Below are 19,565 nucleotides of genomic sequence, written 5' to 3'. Positions count from 1 at the left end.
TAATTGCTGAGATGCTTAACCCTTTAGCATTTAAACTAGCCATATCCAGTCCAAATATTCTACTTGCTTTATGTTCAAAACAACCAGATCCAACCTCTGATACCTATCTTAGAATGTCATTATAAAAAAAACAATCACAATGTGATCAATGCTAGGCCCACCTGAATGGCTTCTGTGCTGGTGGCACATACAAAGCACCCAATACACTCTCAGAGTGGATGGCGTTAGGAAGGGCATCCAGCTGTAGAAATATTGCCAGATCAGATTGGAGCCTGGTGTAGCCACTGGCTCTCCAGACATCAGTTAAACCGTCCAACCCATGCCAGCATGGAAAACGGACATTTAACGATGATGTTGATGGCATCATCAAAATCTCAAAGCTACAAGATAATGCATGATTAATTGAAAATAATGTGATTAAATAAGCATTACATTTGATAGAATAATATAAATACTAAATGGTTAAAATATCTGGCTAAGTAGGTCATGGATTAGTCACTGGCATAAGTTAGGTAATATAGAAAGGTGTCATACCCTGCAAAACAAAGCAATATTATCTTTTGCTACATGAGCAAAGGAAATATTCTAAAGTGGGGCAACTACAGACGCAACAAGTTGACAGATGAGATTATGAAAGTTACTGGATAAGTTATGGCACAACTACTTAGGAAGAGAATTAGTATTGACAAGGTACAAAAATACTTAAGTGCAAGCCACTCTACCTATATTTAGACAATTTCATGTCCTACAGTTTGGTTGTTATTTAGAAAACTGGGGGAAGATGAATAACTTGCGAGAGCTCTGGAAGACATTTACATACAAACATGGAAAAATGTATGCAAAAATGTTGTTAGTAGGGGTGTTGGACAAGATGTATAATATCTATATTTGAGTCTCTCACTGCTGTCATGCATACAGTAAGTCTCTGTTGCTCTCCCTTTCTTTTTACTTATTTTATCTATGACACAACCCCTCTCCTATCAATGTTCTATTGCTTTATTATTTTATCTCTTTTCTGTCATACCACCTGTATAATGAGGGATAGTATTGCACAGATATGTATTCAGTCCCTACCTTACCACCATTTAAAAAATTTTTTATCACTCGTTAAGTAGAACCTGTAACCCCTTCCTATTGATTCAACACAGAAGTTCATGATTAAGAACTAACTACTTCTATTGGTCTGGAGAAGGCCTTTGCCAGGGGTCCATGCCTACAGTCAATTGGTTATTAACAAAAGTAGGCATAGAAGAATGGCTTGTGAGCATTTTACAAATTGTGTACAGAGTGCTATCCATCACTCCCTCACTTTAGTTCCTCTTCTATCATTCTTTGATGACATCCATCTCTCTCCCTCTTATTTCTCTGTTTTCATTCACATTGTTCTTTATGATGTTTCTATTCAATCTCATAACCAAATCATCATGTAAACTCTCTTTCATTAATCTTTACTCTTTCATTACTCTTTTTTTTACTACTCTTTTGGTTTAGTTCTCTTTTATTTGTTCCCCTTTCTATTTGCTGGGAATAAGACAACCCCCTGGTACTGATGATAAATGATGGGAGAGAGAGAGAGAGAGAGAACTCTAAAGTCTATACAGTATAGATATGGTCAAACATGTTTCATTCAGAATGATTACACAATTTTATGTATATGCAAGTTTGCATGCATTTAAATTTAAAGTAAATTTTTTTCCCCTATATATGTATTTATTTCCTTGAGAGATTTACAAATGTATTTAGCTCATTTTGGAACATCTCTACCTACCATTATATTGTGAGAAAGAAGAATGTGAGATTGCTGAATGTTAAACAAGAGAAGGTAAAATCAGACATTTGAAGTGTCTAATTTTGTACACAGGTTTTCTTCAATGTAATATGAGGAGTTGATGAATAAGAAATGAATAGAGTGGAATCAAAGAGAGAAGGAAAGGGGAATGGAATAGGTAGATGGTGTATAAAAGAGAAAAGGGAAAGGGAATAGAATAAGTTATTAAGTGAGAGAAAAACTGGTTGAATGAAAAGAAACTAGCTACTGACTGACATGGCATAAACACAAGCAACTGAGTAATTTATTCCTCCAAGAGACAGGTGTGGCTGGTATTTAAAACAAAACTTTGTTGAATAATAAGCATGGGTAAAAATGTATTCATAGTTTAGTAGGGAGAAAAGTTAATTTAATGATAGAAATTTAAAATATTGTTTAAAATGAGAGAGAAATTAAAAACAAACCGCCATAACAACTTGACTTATCTCCATGTTTGTCAGCAAAAGTTGATTGGAATGAGTCATTTGGTACTTATATTCCCTGTTATCATTTCTATAGTTTTCAACATTTTGTATAATATTTTTTTTGTTAAATTAGAAATTTAATGTGGATCTGAGGAAGGAGCAATGGTCTTAGGTTCTCCAAAATGGGCGAGAATAATGTTGTTAATGTTACACCTGTAGGAAAGATATGAGTAGAGAGGAGAATCCAGAGGGCTTAGGTACCGAGGAGAAAAGACTAGGCACAGTGGTTGGTGTGGGACCAGTGGTGGGATGGGGATGAGGCACAACAAGACTTGATGAGAAAAGAGTGAACCAAAAGTGCATGAGTGAAGGAAGCACAATGTCAGCCAACTCCTAGGATCCAGGACCATTATAATAGTGATGGAAAAACATAGGGAGGAGACAGCACACTTATGGGCCAGATGCTGGAGGATGTCTGTGTGATTTTAGGCCAAACTAACAAGTGGCTTTTCTCAAGTTGTGATCTAAGCTGTCTATGCATGAGTGGCAATAGCACCATCCTGGCTCTACTGGGCAGCAGCACTGTCCCAAATGTTTTCCATTTTTGTTCTCTTTACTAGGTAGAGTGGTGGCTAGCAGAATTGTTAGAGCCGCTGAGAAAATAGTTTGTGGTAGTTAGTTGTCTGAGGTCCAGTTTTCTTTTTAACTTTCTGGGGTGTATAGGGTAGCAGTTACTAATACTTTCTTCAATTATGTAAATGTCTTCTGCATAGATATTTGTTGATTTCTTTTAACTATTACAAGGCTAATTCTTGAAAGGGTATCATGTAATTTGATTGAATAGTATCAGTGTGTTACTCTAACTGCCATAAAAAAAAAAGAAAAAAAATACTTAGAATTCAGAGGAACTAAGTAAATGCAACAAGTTATTTAGTCCATACTCTACTGTATCTACCAACTTGTGACATTGTTCATTGATTGTAATAATATATAAAAGTTATCTAATTTTGTTTTGTTTGCATACAATGATAATTTAAACTAAAATGAGTTACAATAATTACAGTAAGCTCAATTCAATAATTACAATAATCATTGGTTTATTTGCCATGCTTTTTCGCAAAGGAATAATGTGAATCAATTAAGGCATCAAATTTTTCCTTCATTTTAGAACTTCCTAAATAATACCATTAATGAGCTACTGTTGTTTAGTTCCAGATCAGTCCTGGTTATGCAGACCTATGATTAAAGGCACTTTAGCTTTAACTGTCCCATCTGTTTTGAGACCCAATGTATCTAGGATTATGTTATCCAATGGTTTGTTTTTAAAAATAAAGACAAGGTTGTGATTTGTGGAAGATTCAGCTGCTATTTCTAGCAGATTGAGTGATTGCATAGCGCTTTCCTTGTTGGTTTGATATTAGTATTTAGAAACAATATCTAAACTTTAACCTTTAGGGTACACAAATTAATGGGTTCTCCTAGGCAAGTTGTTCATGCCTAGGAGAACCCAGTATATCTAGAGCTACATCCCCTTCTTTATGCATGAACCTGATATGACACAAACTGCACAGATTGATGCAACACAATTAGATGCACAATATCCTACCCATAAGGGACAGTTGCAGGATGAGTTGAAACGATTGTTGTACTGAATAAATACTAGTGCTAAATCTATCTTCCATTTCCTTCATCAGTTGTTATTATCTCAACTAACACTGTGGAATTCCTGATGTAGATCCAGGGGAAACCATATCCCAACTGTAGATGATACCAAGTAGCCCAAACTGTGAATGTGCTTTACCCAACACACTAATTGACATATACTCATTGATCCAAAAAATTACACACACACACATGTGCATGCACACACACACACACACACACACACACACACAAAGCTTTTATAAGAAGAGTGGTGACTCTAAGGTTAGCAGTCCGAACCTTTGAAGTCAATGTCACCAATTTTCTTGTAAAAGTATAATAAATATATATTCTACAAAAAGTATTGTGTTCTTCAGTTTAATGTAAAAAATTTTTATAACTCAACATAAAAACAAATGATAATATAAATATACAATGTATATATGTATGTTATATAATGAATGTGTCTCAACTAATATCTTCTTTATTTTTGCAGTTTCTGTGGGAAAGACATCTCTAATTCTTTCCCTAGTTAGTGAAGAATTTCCAGAAGAGGTTAGTCTGTTATAATTTTCTTATTTCATATTTTCGTTTTTGCATTGCCGAGTAAGTAGTGAATCCTTAAACTGCTTAACCTCCACATGTGAAGAGATTTAAGAGTAATTGAAAATTTTTGACCACTACTAAAATCTGAAGGTGAAAAAAAATAAAGAATGCAGTAGAAATTTTAGTTACAATACTATTTTCTTTGACACCCATCTGTCTCAAGAGACAATGTAGTTTTGCACTTCTGGCCAGTCAATGACCAATCTAGTGTACAAGTCTAAGTTGGGTGTATGGAGATCCAGGATTGCTCAGATTCAGGCTGTTTCTTTTGGTTTCATTAGTGTGGTCCAGAGGAGTGTAGGGGAGTAGATTTGGCTCTGGAGTTCTGGAACAGTGTCAAATTGAATATCAGTCTGCCTTAAGAGCTCTTTTAAAAAGATTTATAAAGTTTACTCCATAGCATTTTCTCTCAAACCAAAGCATTTGTTTACCCATTAGTTAGGGTTCTGTAACCCTAGACTGGGCCCTATACCAGGTGCTGTCAGCTGAAGGTGGGACTCATGTCAGGCAGGGTCATCATATCCTGTAGTGACTGAAGTTACTACTTACTATCCTTAGGTTAATAGCTATGCTAATTAAGCATTTTATTATTATTAACTAATAGCTTCATTAAAGACAAAGAACTAATTAACTCTAAGTTTAGGTGCAATATGGCTATGTGGTTAAAAAGTTTGCTTCCCAACCATATTTTGAGTTCAATTCCACTGCACATCATCTTGGGCAAGTGCCTTCTACTGTCACCTTGGGCTGCCCAAAGCTGTGTGAGTGGATTTGGTAGACAGAATCTGAAAGAAGTCTGTTGTGTTTGTGTTTCTTTATTATGATATTGCATGAGAGTTGTAAACAAGTGTCATTGTCATACGAACTTTGTCATTTGTTTTTAATCTTCTGTGAAAGGGGAAATATCACCTTGCTCAGAAACAGGTGAAAGTCAGCAACAGTAAGGATATCTGGTTATAGAAAATTGCCTCACTAAATCCTGTCTAACTCATGCAAGCATGGAAAACTGGATGTTAAAGTGATGTAAAGTGATGATGGTGAAACTATGGTATTTTGCAGTATAATGTTTTCTCAACAGTTGTATACAATATGTGATGTTTTTACTCCTGTTTGACAATACTATGAAAGGGAATCAGCTAATCATCTTACATATATGAAAAACACTCTTTCCACTGTTTAATTTTGAATGACTTAAAAGTATAAAATAGAAATTTTGAATAATTTCTTTCAATCACAACACATATTCTATAAGTTTCTCCAGAGATGAGAAAAGAGACAATTTTGCCAATGCCTTTCTCAGTGGTTGCATCAAAAAAATAAAGGTTCAGCTCAAAACAAGGGTATATTCAGTTTTCTATCTAAATATATTATTGAATATTCTTCAACCAAATAGATTTGATACCATAATTAATGGAAATAATTAAATTAAAAAGTATAACGTTTAAAGGAAAATCAAAATTTAACAAATGATTATATTAAAAAATACCTTGTATGATTATATTTAAAAATGCCCTACATTTAAAATGACTATATTTAAAAATGTCCTCTTCATGTAAACAAATGTTTTGTATTGGAAATTTATTATTATTATAAGTAATTTGTGTTATTAACCCTTTTGTTACCATATTTCTGTTGAAATATGCTGTCCTTCTTTCAATTAATTTTGGAAATAATTAAGGATTTAATAAAATAACTGTCTTTATTAAGCGGGTATTTTGAACATAGATTAGCATAAAATTATGATGGAAGGTTTTAATTTAGATCTCTTTAAAACTGGGAGTTTGTATCATTGAACCAATGGCAGTTTCAGGTGGGTTGGTATGAAAAGGGTTAAAAACTGCATCCATATATTTATGTCAGAAGGGTATGTTATATCTGGATTGCACCTAGTTATTCATTCAACTGCCTTTGTGCCATCATTCTATTCAACTAGAGATGGCTTGCAGTTAGACAACAACAAAATTGCCCATCTTCTCCATGTCATTAATCATAAAGTAAAATCCAGAATCAGAGGAATCCAGTATGGTTCTGCATCAACAAGAAGTAATCTAAAAGAAATTGTAGTTTATTAAAAATAAGCTTAATTGCCATGTAGAAAGGAAACTAATGACACTTCGGGGTCAGGCTCTTTCTCCAGTAAAAAAAAAGTGAGATTGATACATGGAATGTTATTACAGTATTTCACAAAGAAATGATTGGCTTCATAACTTTAAGGGACAGCTGTAGTTGTTATCACTGTATGATTATTGATACTAAAAATAATTGTTTATTAACAATAATTGTTTAAAAACATTAAGGTGTGGGCTTAGCTATTTGGTTGAAAAGTTTGTTTCTTCACCATGTAATTTTGGATTCAGTCCCATTGTGTGGTACTTTGAGCAAAATATCTTCTGCTGTAGTCCCAAGCTGATCAAAGCCTTGTGAATGAATTTAGTAAATGTAAACTGAAAGAATATCATTGTGTAATGGATATAAAAACAAATGAACAAAAGAAAAATGTTCATTTCATGTCATGTTTCATTGCTAACTCCTATGAAGAATCTTTTTATCAAGTATTCATAAATAATATCTAATTTGGTTACTTAAATCAATTTCCATGTTGTATATTGTTTGAAGTTTTCTTGTTCGCTTTTGATTCTTTTCATGTTTATGGTTATTGCTAAAAACAGTTGATTTAAGGGAAAAAATACTTTCTCTTATTTTCTATTTGGGTTGAGATTTGTTGACTAGTTCTTGGAATTTTTCTGTAGGTGCCAGCAAAAGCAGAGGAGATTACTATTCCTGCTGATGTTACACCAGAACGGGTTCCCACTCACATAGTTGACTTTTCAGGTAAAAGACTTTATATAATCAAATAACTTCCATAAGAATGTACTTTGATCATATACATTTGTTTATTTCCTAATAATCTTAGAATTTCTTTTTTAAAGTATGTTATACCTACACTTTAGAAATTCATTTTTTGGTCATTTATCTTTGATTGGATGATTGGTTGGTATTATTGACGATCAGATGTAGTAACCAAATTGTACTATTGTGCTGCTGATTAATCTAATTCATATCACCTTGGAGAAATGAATATTTAATATTGAGGATTTTTAATAAAATTATCAAAATAAAATAAAGTGCCTTTTTAGCTGGTTCAGTTATAATTGAAACACTTTTGGTTACATTTCATTTCCTGTCAGAATATTGCATAAAATACTTTCAATCCTTTTCAAAACTTCATAGCATTGCTTTTTAATACTTTTCTTTTCTATATATTCTTGTACTGCAAGGAAAATGTTAAAGGTCATTAACCTTTTAGCATTTACTCTGGTCACATCTGCCCAAATATTCTACTTGTTTTATAATTAAAATGAACTAGATCCAACCTCTCACACCCATCCTACAATGTCTTTCTAAATTTATGCAAACACACCATTAAAATATTGAAGCCACGAGCTGCATAGTTAATTCAAAACAATATGAATAAATAAGCATTACATTTGATAGAGAAATCTGAATGCTAAAGGGTTAATGATAAACCAGACAGTTTAACGCAATAGTTTATTTTTCTCCATTATTAATTGATGTCCACTGCACCTAAATCTTCTGTATATTGTTAATAAATATGTAAGAAGGTGAAGATTGAAACCGCAAGCTGAAGAGATGGTAGTTAATTCATTATACTATCAGACTCATGATTGAACTCAATTAGAATTTACAAGAACTCCCATTAGAATTTTCATTTTTGCCTTTGATTTGTATTTGATGTCCTCCCCAACAATCTAGTATATATCAACTTTTTTCAATCTTACTTCCTCTGAGCTGCCTAAGTCCAGTTTTGTTAAGGTGTGGTGAAACCACAAAGTAAATTTATGCAATCTGCTTGGGGTACTTTTTCATTTCTTACATGCATGAAATACATGCTTGCAGTATTGAATCTTATTAATGATAGAGTGATTGAAATTAGAAGAATCAAGCTATAAGATAACAAATGTTTGAATAACCAATTGTCTCCTCAAAACCTTATTTTACAGATATGCATTACCCTAATTTCTTCTTTCTAGTTATATAAAAAAAAAGTACAACAGGTACAGGTGTAGCTGTGTGGTAAGAAGTTTGCTTCCCAACCATATGGTTCCAGGTTCAGTCTCATTGCAGGACACCTTGGACAAGTTTCATCTACTATAACCTTGAGCTGAGCAAAATCTTGTGAGTGGATTTGGTAGATGGAAATTGAAAGAAATCCATGTGTGTGTGTGTGTGTGTGTGGTGTGTGTGTGTGTGTGTGTGTGTATGTATATATATATATATATATATATATATATATATATATATAGTTGATAGTTTCCGTTACCTAGGTGACCAAGTCAGCAGCGGGGGCGGGTGTGCTGAAAGTGTAACTGCTAGAGTAAGAATAGCTTGGGCAAAGTTCAGAGAGCTCTTACCTCTGCTGGTGACAAAAGGCCTCTCGCACAGAGTGAAAGGCAGACTGTATGATGCGTGTGTACGAACAGCCATGCTACATGGCAGTGAAACATGGGCCATGACTGCTGAGGATATGCGTAAGCTCGCAAGAAATGAAGCCAGTATGCTCCGATGGATGTGTAATGTCAGTACTCATACTCGGCAGAGTGTAAGTACCTTGAGAGAAAAGCTGGACCTAAGAAGCATCAGTTGTGGTGTGCAAGAGAGACGTTTGCGCTGGTATGGTCATGTGGCGAGAATGGATGAAGATAGTTGTGTGAAAAAGTGCCACACCCTAGCGGTTGAGGGAATCTGCGGAAGAGGCAGACGCAGGAAAACCTGGGACGAGGTGGTGAAGCACGACCTTCGAACTTTAGGTCTCACTGAGGAAATGACTAGAGACCGAGTCCTCTGGAAGTGTGCTGTGCGTGAGAAGACCTGGCAGGACAAGTGAGTCCATAACCCGTGGCCTTCTACATGGGATGGAGCCAGCCTACGTATGCATAACTTCCCTTCTTGGGACACAAAACTCTACTTTTGAAGACCTGTTGAGGCAAGTGAGGATCAGAATCGAAATCGATCAATGGAAATTGCAGATGTGTTACCAGTGCCGGTGGCATGTAAGAGAACCTTCCGTTTCGTGACCGTTACCAGCGCCGCCCCGACTGGCCTCGTGCCGGTGGCACGTAAAAAGCACCATCCGTTCGTGTCCGTAGCCAGCCTCGCCTGGCCCCCATGCCGGTGGCACATAAAAAGCACCATCCGTTTGTGGCCGTTTGCCAGCTCTGTCTGGCACCTGTGCGGGTGGCACGTAAAAAAGCACCCACTACACTCACGGAGTGGTTGGCGTTAGGAAGGGCATCCAGCCGTAGAAACACTGCCAGATTTGACTGGGCCTGATGAAGCCTTCTGGCTTCACAGACCCCAGTAGAACCGTCCAACCCATGCTAGCATGGAAAACGGACACTAAACGATGATGATGATGATATAAAGAGAGAGAGAGTGCTAGCTTTGTGTCTGTGTTTGTTTGCCACCACCACTTCTTGTCTACTGCTGTTGGTGTGTTTACATCTCTGTAACTTAGTGGCTTGGTAAAAGAGACCGATAGGATAAGTACCAGGCTTCAAAAAAATATGTCCTGGTGTCATTTAACTGACTAAAATTCTTCTAGGTGGTGCCCCAGTATGACTGCAGTTTGAAACAAGTAAAAGATTAAAAGATTAACATAGAATTACATAACTATAATGTAGCATTAGTTATATCCTAGAATTACATTATTGTCATCATGTCCATATTAGCTTGAATTGGAAAGGATAGAAATATATATAAATTTCAAATATTGTTATTCTATTGTCTCCATGTATCTATATACAGCTTTGTTCCATCATTTTAATTCTGATTTTTACTGTTGCAGCTCAAGAACAAGATGAGAATGCTCTATCTAATGAAATACAAAAGGTATTATCATTTGTTTGTTCATTTTTCTTTCTTTTTTCAGCCTTAAATTATTATGAAAGTAAAAGTTAATAGAAACACTGTACCACAGCATTCAGTAAATACACTGCATAAATATTGTATTTAAAATATGCACGCACGCACACACACACACACACAACTGGGCATAAAATCCTACACCAAATGTTTTCTTCCAAGCCATAAAAAATTTCTTTTTGTTAAATTAGAAATTTATGATTCATAAGTATCATGACAAGTACCCTGGCTCAAGCCATTAGATTTATAGAAAAAGAGAAAGGTGTTTGTGTAACATGTATACTGTTCTATACTGACTGACTATTACAGCATGGAAAAACAAACATTAAAGGAACAAATGCAGAGAGAGAAAGAGTTAGTTGAAAAGTTCATAGGCTGGCTAAGATTCTCTCATGGAATGCAACCAGATGAGGTTATTTTCAACATAGTTGCTCTTGCTGTCCTCTCACTTCTTCCATCGCTGTTGGATCCCATTGATGAAGACTCTTTCATCCTGTTCATCAAAAAATGCAAAAACAGCATATACAGGTTCCCATCCAAGTGTTGTCTCATTTTGGAGAAGCATATGACAGTCAAATGGGGCCAAATCAGGAGATTAGGGAGGGTAGTCAACCAGACATACATAGCAGCCACTGAAAGCAAGGACTTGTGTGCTGGACCAGTGTCCAGATGAAACAAGACCCTATTTGTTAGTTTTCCTGGACATTTGGTCTTGATAGCCTTTCATAACTGCCTCAGCAAGTTAGCATTATATTCTCCATTGATGCAGTATCCTTTTTGATGATCTTCAATAAAAACAATGCTTTTAGCATCCCCAAAACTGATGCTATCACCTTCCTTGAGGATGAGATGACATAGGCCTTCTTTGGAGCAGGTGAGGAGGAATGTTTCCACTGCTTGGATTGTCTCTTTGTCTTTGACTCAAAGTAATGAACCCAACACTGATCCTGGGTTAGGAAGCGTTCAAGGAAACCAGATAATCTGTCCCAAACAATGTCAAATTTTCCTGTAATGTGATCAGCATGTTGTGGTTTTGATCATGAGTCAGAAACCTCTGTTATGCCAGATTCATTGTGCAGAATACTTGATAACACTTCATTACTAGATTTTGTCCATTTTCAAGTGAAGACTAGTTTTGAAGTTTTCTTTGAACAGTCAGATATTAGTTTACTTGGAAACAAACAATGCTGTTATTAATAAGAAGAGTTGAAATGAATGTATGCAAGATTTCATAGTTCTTGCATCACACCTTCATAATCAGCCTATGAACTTTTATGCCCACCCTTGTGTGTGTGAATGTCTGTTTAAAGGCACAGGCAAGACTGTGTGTTTAAGAAGTTCTCTTTGCAACCATTTGGTTTCAAATTCAGTCCCACTGTGCAGTACCTCCCTATAATCTACTATAGCTCCAGGCTAACCAATGCCTTGTGAGTTAATATGGTTGAGGGAAGCTATAGTAAATCTGTTGTATATTTAGGTGTGTGTGTGAATATTGACACTCTATAGATTTCCTTGAGCAAAATGCTGAATGAAGTTTACATTTCTTGTTGACATAACTCATCATTCTGCACTTTCTATGACCTATGAATCTCTTACTTGGAAAATGGCATCTGAGTATAAAATCCTACATCAAATATGTTTTCATCCAAGCCATACCAGTATGGCAAAACAAACATTAAAAGAACAATTGAACAAATACAAACACATCCCTTAATATGGATTAAATACACTGTAACTAGCATATACACCCTCAACCAAGTTATAGTATTTTATAATTATAACTGTTTACTAAATCCAACATTTGAGTTAGTGCCATTATGAAAGGCATCTGTGTAGATACAAAAGCATGTCTTCAATAACTGGAAATTTCTTAAATGGCAGAAATCATCGACATTCTTCTAATAGTTTAGAATTTGGTAGGAGGTAGGAGCACTATGACAGTTACTTTTTAGAAATAACTTGTCAGATTTTGCATTCCTTTGTTGAGTAATCTCATTTCCATCATTAATATTTCTGTCACAAACACCTAACTCATGTGACTTCTTGAAATCTGAAACTTCTATTTTGGGCAAATTTCAGAGAGCTTCTGCCTCTCGCTCAGAGTAAAAGGTAGAGTGTATGACACATGTGTGGACAGCCATGCTATATGTCAGTGAAACATGGGCTGTGACTGCTGAGGACATGCGTAAGTTTGCAAGGAATGAAGCCAGTATGCTCTGCTGGGTGTATAGTGTCAGTGTGCATACACGACAGAGTGTAAGCGCCCTGAGAGAAAGGTTGGACTTAAGAAGCATCAGATGTGATGTGCAAGAGAGACAACTGCACTGGTCATGTGTTGCAAATGGATGAGGACAGCTGTGTGAAAAAGTGTCACACCCTAGCAGTAGAGGAAACCTGTGGAAGAGGTAGACCCAGGAAGACGTGGGTTGAGGTGGTGAAGCATGACCTTCGAACAGAGTGGTTGGCATTAGGGAGGGCATCCAGCTGTAGAAACTTTGGATTGGAACCTGGTACAGCCTTCTGGTTTGCCACTCCCCAGTCAAACCGTCCAACCCATGCCAGCATGGAAGGCAGATGTTAAACGACAATGATGATGATGATGAATTCATGCAGCACATGTGCACACCCTTCAGAAAGACTGTGGGTCCTTACTACTAGTGTCCTTACAGATCAGTCATTTTCAAGTGGAGCATTCTGACACTCTGGAGTATTGTAGTGTGTTATTGCAAGAATTTTTACATACAACATTTATATTGGTTTCAAATTTTGTTACTAAAGCCAGCAATTTCATGGGATGAAGTAAATCGATTGCATTGACCCCAGTCCTGAATTAGTGCTTATTTTATTGACTCCAAAAGGTTGAAAGACAATGTTTACCTTGGTGGAATTTGAACTCAGAATGTGAAGACGGACAAAATGCTGCTAAGCATTTTGCTTGTCATACTAACAATTCTGCTAGCTCATAACCTTGCATATAACATTAATATTGTCTTCAAATGTTGGCACAAGGCCAGCAATTTTGTAGGACAGGATAAGTCGATTATATCGACCCCAGTGCTCAACTGGTACTTATTTTATAGACCCTGAAAGGATGAAAGGCAAAATTGACCTTTGTGGAATTTGAACTCTTTACGTTAAGATGGACGAAATGGCACTAAGCATTTTACTTAGCATGCTAATGATTCTGCCAGATTGCCACCTTACATACATCATCATCGTAATTTAATGTCTGTTTTCCATGCTGGCATGGTCTGGATAGTTTGACAGGAGCTGGTAAAGCTGGGAGCTGCACCTAACTCCATTGTCTGTTTTGGCATGGTTTCTACTTTTACCACAATTATGAGATTTATAACCTAGATAATCAAGTAATATTGGTATCGTTAAAAGAAAAAAATAAGGTTGCAAATTGATCTAGATAGATGGGATTTCATATATATATATATAAATCACAATTTTATATATTTTCATAAAGCTAGAAATATTTTTCTCCCTCTCCTAATCTATATCTCTTTCAACATCTCTCTCACTCATTATAATTTCTTACTTGATTTGCCAACAAATTTATGAATCATTTGGCTTTAAAAAGCAGCATCTTAAAACTAAGTCTTTTTTTTTATCATGATGTATTACATATAAAGAAAAACCAAAGTTGATAAACTGGTTGATTAACTGGATACAATAAAAACCCTTTTGTTAACTGTCCTTCAACCATGATAAAAAAAAATGTAAAAGCAGTTGTGTGCTTTAGATCAATGATGATGGCTAAACAGATGGTGCATTACATTAATGTCACCCTGCTAAAATGATTTTGTGTTGACTTATTGATGAAGTGTTGTGCTGATTTTTTTTCCTAACTCTGTTATAAATAAAGCCATAAAAGCTTATAGTCATTATTACTCCTTAGATAAAAACTCTGATTGCCACAGTCTTTCATATTTCATGCTTAAATGGTTTTCAGCTAGGGGATTACCTAACCATAGAAACAAAATTGCTTTTACAGTTGGCAAATATATAAATTAAATTTTAAAAAATTATCCTATCTATGCAAGCATTTAAAAAATTATCTAATTGGGAGAATCTTTGTCAGCCATTCCAGACAAATTGAATTGGTGTCATTGATGTTCAATTTGAACATGTGTAAGTTGATGCTTGTAATAAAAATATGGATAAGGAGTCGATTCCAGAAGATCTTGGTACTAGTACCACATAAAATGCACCCAGTACATTCTGGAGTGGTTAGTGTTAGGAAGGGCATCCAGCTGTAGAAACCATGCCAGAATAGACAAATGGAGCCTGGTGCGGCCCTGGCCTTACTGGCTCAGGTCAAACTATCCAACCCATGCCAGCATGGAAGACAGATGTTAAATGATGATGATGATATGGGTCTGTCGGAAGGATTTGAGCTGTGTTTTGCGGGTTTAGGCATAAAGCACATGAGTGGTGACATATGAAAAGGAAAAGGGAATTTTAGGTAGTCTTGGTCAGACATGGTCTATAACTTTCTAGTTGAGACAAGTAGAAACCATCATAGACAAAGAGGAAGCATCATTGATTGTTGGCTTGTGAATTTAGTGTTGAGGTGAGTAGAGCTTTGTCAGTCATTTGATTATCTTATTTTTGGATGAAAAAAAAAAAAAAAGAAAAAATATAGTATTGGTCATTAATTTAAGTAAGAATGTGTGTCTGCCATTCTTGATTCTCTGGTAAATCACTCAAGGTAAAATTCATTATATGACTTATTTTTCAAATGTGAACTTAAGACACTTGAGGTTTTTTCTTTCATCTTACTCATACTGCAAATTCAACTCATTAAAGTAATCTCATTGCATCTCTTTTGTGGTTTCAGGCAAATGTTGTCTGTATTGTTTATTCAGTAGAAGATGAAGATACTATAGAAAGAGTAAGTATTTATCTTTTTTTTTTTTTATCTGTTTCATGAGTGGTATTGGCTGTTCAAATAACCAATCATTTTCTTGCATTGATGTTTGCTTATAAATAATAACTTGATATGGTTTAACTTATATTTATATCCTAGCAAACTGTTGTGCTATTATTTTAAACAATTTTTTTATTCTCTAAATATATTGTCTATCTAATTTTTGCTTCACTGACAAATAATCCAAGTTACAGAATCTCATAACTTAACCAGTCACAGACTACTAGCCGGTCGTATATAAAATATTGACTTCCAAGACATCAAATTCTGTTGCTGACTTTGCATTGTCTCCAAGCTAATCATGTTACATCACTCTGATCAACAAGTAATAACTGAGCACTTTCATTACTTCATGACCAAGTGATTTAACAGAAGGCAGAACATCTAGCTTTGTAAATATTTTTTGTCTCATAAGTTAGATGTAGGCATAGTAGTTGCTTCCCAACCATACAGTCTCTGGTTCAGTTTCACTGTGTGGCACTTTGGGTTAGTGGCTTCTACTATAGCCTTGACCAGTCAAAGCCTTGTGAGTGGATTTCATAGACAGAAACTGAAAGAAGCCTGTTGTGTATGTATGAAATCGTAGTCATGGTCAGTGACATATAAAAGACATCCAGTACACTCTGTAGAGTAGTTGGCATTAGGAAGGGTATCCAGCAATAGAAACCAAGCCAAAGCAAACTGGAGCCTGTTGCAGCTCTCTGGTTTACCAGCTCCCATCAAACTGTAACCCATGCCAGCATGGAAAATGGATATTAAATGATGATGATGATGATAATGTGTGTGTGTTTGTATCCCTGACTTAATATCATGTGATTGTAAATGAACATCACCATCAATGTGATGTTTGTTTCAGTCTTCCATGAAAAACGTATGGCCATGCTAAAATAATCTTTTTATTTAAGATCTTAAGATTCTGAATAACCAAAGGATTTATAAGTAGACTTTAATGGTTTCCTGTCAGAGAAGGAGTTTGAAAAATCAAGCTGATGCTGAAAGTGTGTTCAAAGAGTTCATCAGCTCCAGAATTCCAGATTTTTATGTTATTGGAATAAACAAACTTGTATATCATTGGCAAAAATGTGTTGATTGTAATGGTACTTACTTTGATGAACAAAATTCCGTATTGTTGAAATATATTGTGATGAATTTCATGTTTCAAAATGTTACTTACTTTTTACTCAGCCTGATAGTTGAATTATTTAATCCCATTTCATTTACTGCTGCTGAATTTATTATAAATATATTAAAGGGAAAAATTATATATTTCTGTTATGTATGCTTTCTTATTCAGATCACAAACCACTGGTTACCATATATTAGAAACATATTAGGAGAAAGTCATAAAACACCGATTATTTTAGTTGGAAATAAAGTTGATCTCATGGAATACACTAATATGGAGGTAATTTCATCTTTTATGTTTGACTCTTTTTGTTTACATTTTTGATGTAAGATATTTCTGAGCTCCATTGGTTAATGTTAGGAGCTAACTTTATCTATAATGCATCTCAAAAAAGCTGAAGAAATTTATCAGGTTTCGTTTTTCTAGTATTTCATTGTAGTTTCTCCCATGAAATCTCTTCAAGCTTATTATTTTATTTCTTTTCCAGGGTATATTACCTATCATGAATGATTTTGCTGAGATAGAAACTTGTATTGAGGTAAGCAACTACTTATCTGATTTTTTTTAGTTCTTGTTGATCATGTTTAACCCTTTAACATTCAAATTACTCTTATTTATTCAAATGTTTTGAATGAATCATACTGTGTCTCATAACTCTGGGATTTCAATGATGTGATTATTTATTTTTAAGATGACATTGTAGTGCGTGTGTGATAGGCTGAATCTGGGCAGATTGCACATAAAACAGGTAGAATATTTAGGCCAGATATGGCTGGTTTAAATGCTAAAGGAATAAATGGGGGGTTTTTCCCTAGATTTTCAAAAGTTTATGAGCTTTAAAATTTATTTTTGTCTTCCGATAACAAATAAGTTATTTTGGTGAAAACCAATTTGCTTTATATTTATATCAGTAGTTTATAATGAATTTACTTAATTCTTTCAACTCCAGAGCTGACTTAAACACATGAAATATAAATATCTACTTTTTTTTTCATGTTTACATGAGTTGGATGAATCTTTCTTGACGTTCAAACTCTTGAGCTAAGCCCTCACCATTTCGTCCTATGTTCTCTTCAGTTTTCCTCTTCAACATATTTTTTTCCTCTTGTATCACCTGGCTCTCCATTATTCAGCTTTTCTGATTCCTCTTGAAATCAGTTTTGTTTTTCTAGCTTATTTCTCTTTGTACATTATACCTCTAACAGAACATGCTCACTTCATTTCTCTCCATCATTTGCACATGTTGCACTTCTTACAAACTTGCCAGCAGAGGTTATAGCTCCCTGAACTTTCTCCATTCCATTCCATTCTCATTCAGTAACAGTTGTCAACTTCCAAGCATTTGAAGAAATTTATTTCATGTGTGCTCTTAATGCTAACCACTCTTGTGCATACAACATCATTCTTCTCTATCAACATGCCTCTGCTCTCACTACATCTATCGTGCACCCATAGTTTAAATTTAGTATCCAATGTAGAGCTCCTAACCATTTCTTTTCTACATATTGTTTATGTTCACCTTCTCCGATTGCTGTAGAAACCTGTATTCATGATCAGAGCAATTTATTGACTCAAATAGTGGACAAATAATCAAGCTCAAATTTTTTTTTCTGCTGGTTATATTTGACAGGCATTAAACATATATTAAAAGTCTTGCCATATAGATGTTTTTATAGACAAAGACAAAAAGAAATTGATATTCTGGTAGTAACTGGTTCTTGCTTTAGTCTTGTCAAATTCAATTTATTTACTTGATTCATAGTTAAGATCTATGAATCTACAATTCTGACCCCAAACCCTTTCCATAATGGAGTAGGGTAGCTTGCAGTTTCATCTGTACCTTTTCTTCCACATTGCTGGACATAAATTAAATAGGTTGTAAATATAACTGTATACTTCTATCTGATTATCTCTGATTTATCAGTGTGACATATATGTGAAGATTCAGTTTCTTGCAGCTTTAGTTTTTTGAAGTTAATGATCATTTTTATAGTTATATGCAAGTCTAATTTGACCAGTTCTCTATTTTAGAAGCTGCAGTGGACTGAAGGGTCCAAATATACGTTTAATCAAATTATTGATGAATAGGGACTCCTGCTTGTTTCCTTTTGTTGTATTAAACCTAGTATCTTGTAAACCTTATTTATCTGAATTTCTACATATTGGGAAATTTCAGAGCAAAACTTTTGTTGTAGCTTGAGGGTTGTCATACCAGTAATAAACACATTCACTGGTCCAATTTCACTTCTGTATTATTCATCAGTTGGTTAGCTATTTAACCAATCAACTAATCAATTGTTTGATTAATCATTTAGTTAATCAGTTGTGTTTGCCAAAGTCCTTTCATCACATTCACAATCGCTTCAATAACATGGAAAGATAAGAAATAAGGAAAAGATGAGGAAAATTTTTAAAATGCATCATTGTAATTAATTCCAGATAACTATTTTAATTATCATCTCTATACTTGAACATATTTTCTTTATTTGCAGTGTTCTGCTAAAACTATGAAAAATATTAGTGAATTATTTTACTATGCTCAAAAGGCTGTTCTCCATCCTACTGCTCCAGTGTATAATGCTGAAGAGAAAGAGGTAACTACTATTTTTTTGTTTCTTTTCATCACATAAAATAAATTTTTACATAAAAATATAACAAAAAATTGTGTATATGATGCCAGAAATATAGAGCTTAAACTAAAGGCAGGATGGTTATTTGTTATGTTGTTTTCCCATGTAGTAAAATTGTTTGATGATTATATTTTATAATAAATTTTTATGGCGACATGATTATGTTGCTAGGTTGTTAGACCGACTAAGAGTACATTACAAGATGTTGTGATGTACTCCTTAGCACATTACTTTCCTCTCTTCCTTTTAGCTAACAATGAGATCTATTCTTACTTGAAAGTGAGAAGGTAATCAGTCAGTCAGAGAGAGTGAAGTACTCTCCAACAGTGAAAATACTTGCTTTAATTATGCAATACTATGGAAATACCTGAATTTACTAGTGTGTGGGGAAAAAGATAATTTTCAAAAAGAAAAGTGATTGTGCAAATATTTAAAATTCCATGTGTTCCAG

At 34.8% G+C, this 19,565-nt stretch overlaps 1 protein-coding gene across 3 annotated transcripts in view; it reads left to right on the top strand.

Annotated features, from left to right (window-relative positions):
• LOC115210184 (mitochondrial Rho GTPase 1) overlaps positions 1 to 19,565 on the top strand; it is an 87,969-nt gene that overhangs the window by 30,690 nt on the left and 37,714 nt on the right. For all 3 annotated transcript variants that reach the window (XM_036501700.1, XM_029778642.2, XM_029778652.2), the window contains exons 2-8: positions 4,370 to 4,428; positions 7,230 to 7,311; positions 10,346 to 10,389; positions 15,269 to 15,322; positions 16,653 to 16,763; positions 16,972 to 17,022; positions 18,977 to 19,078. In XM_036501700.1, coding sequence (XP_036357593.1) covers positions 4,370 to 4,428; positions 7,230 to 7,311; positions 10,346 to 10,389; positions 15,269 to 15,322; positions 16,653 to 16,763; positions 16,972 to 17,022; positions 18,977 to 19,078 — 503 coding nt within the window. The remainder of the gene's footprint in view (positions 1 to 4,369; positions 4,429 to 7,229; positions 7,312 to 10,345; positions 10,390 to 15,268; positions 15,323 to 16,652; positions 16,764 to 16,971; positions 17,023 to 18,976; positions 19,079 to 19,565) is intronic.

This window comes from Octopus sinensis, linkage group LG1 (assembly GCF_006345805.1).
Source record: "Octopus sinensis linkage group LG1, ASM634580v1, whole genome shotgun sequence".
In the NCBI taxonomy this organism is placed as follows: Eukaryota; Metazoa; Mollusca; class Cephalopoda; order Octopoda; family Octopodidae; genus Octopus; species Octopus sinensis.
Note: the sequence above shows the minus strand (reverse complement) of the source record. Positions and strands in the feature narration are given on the sequence as shown.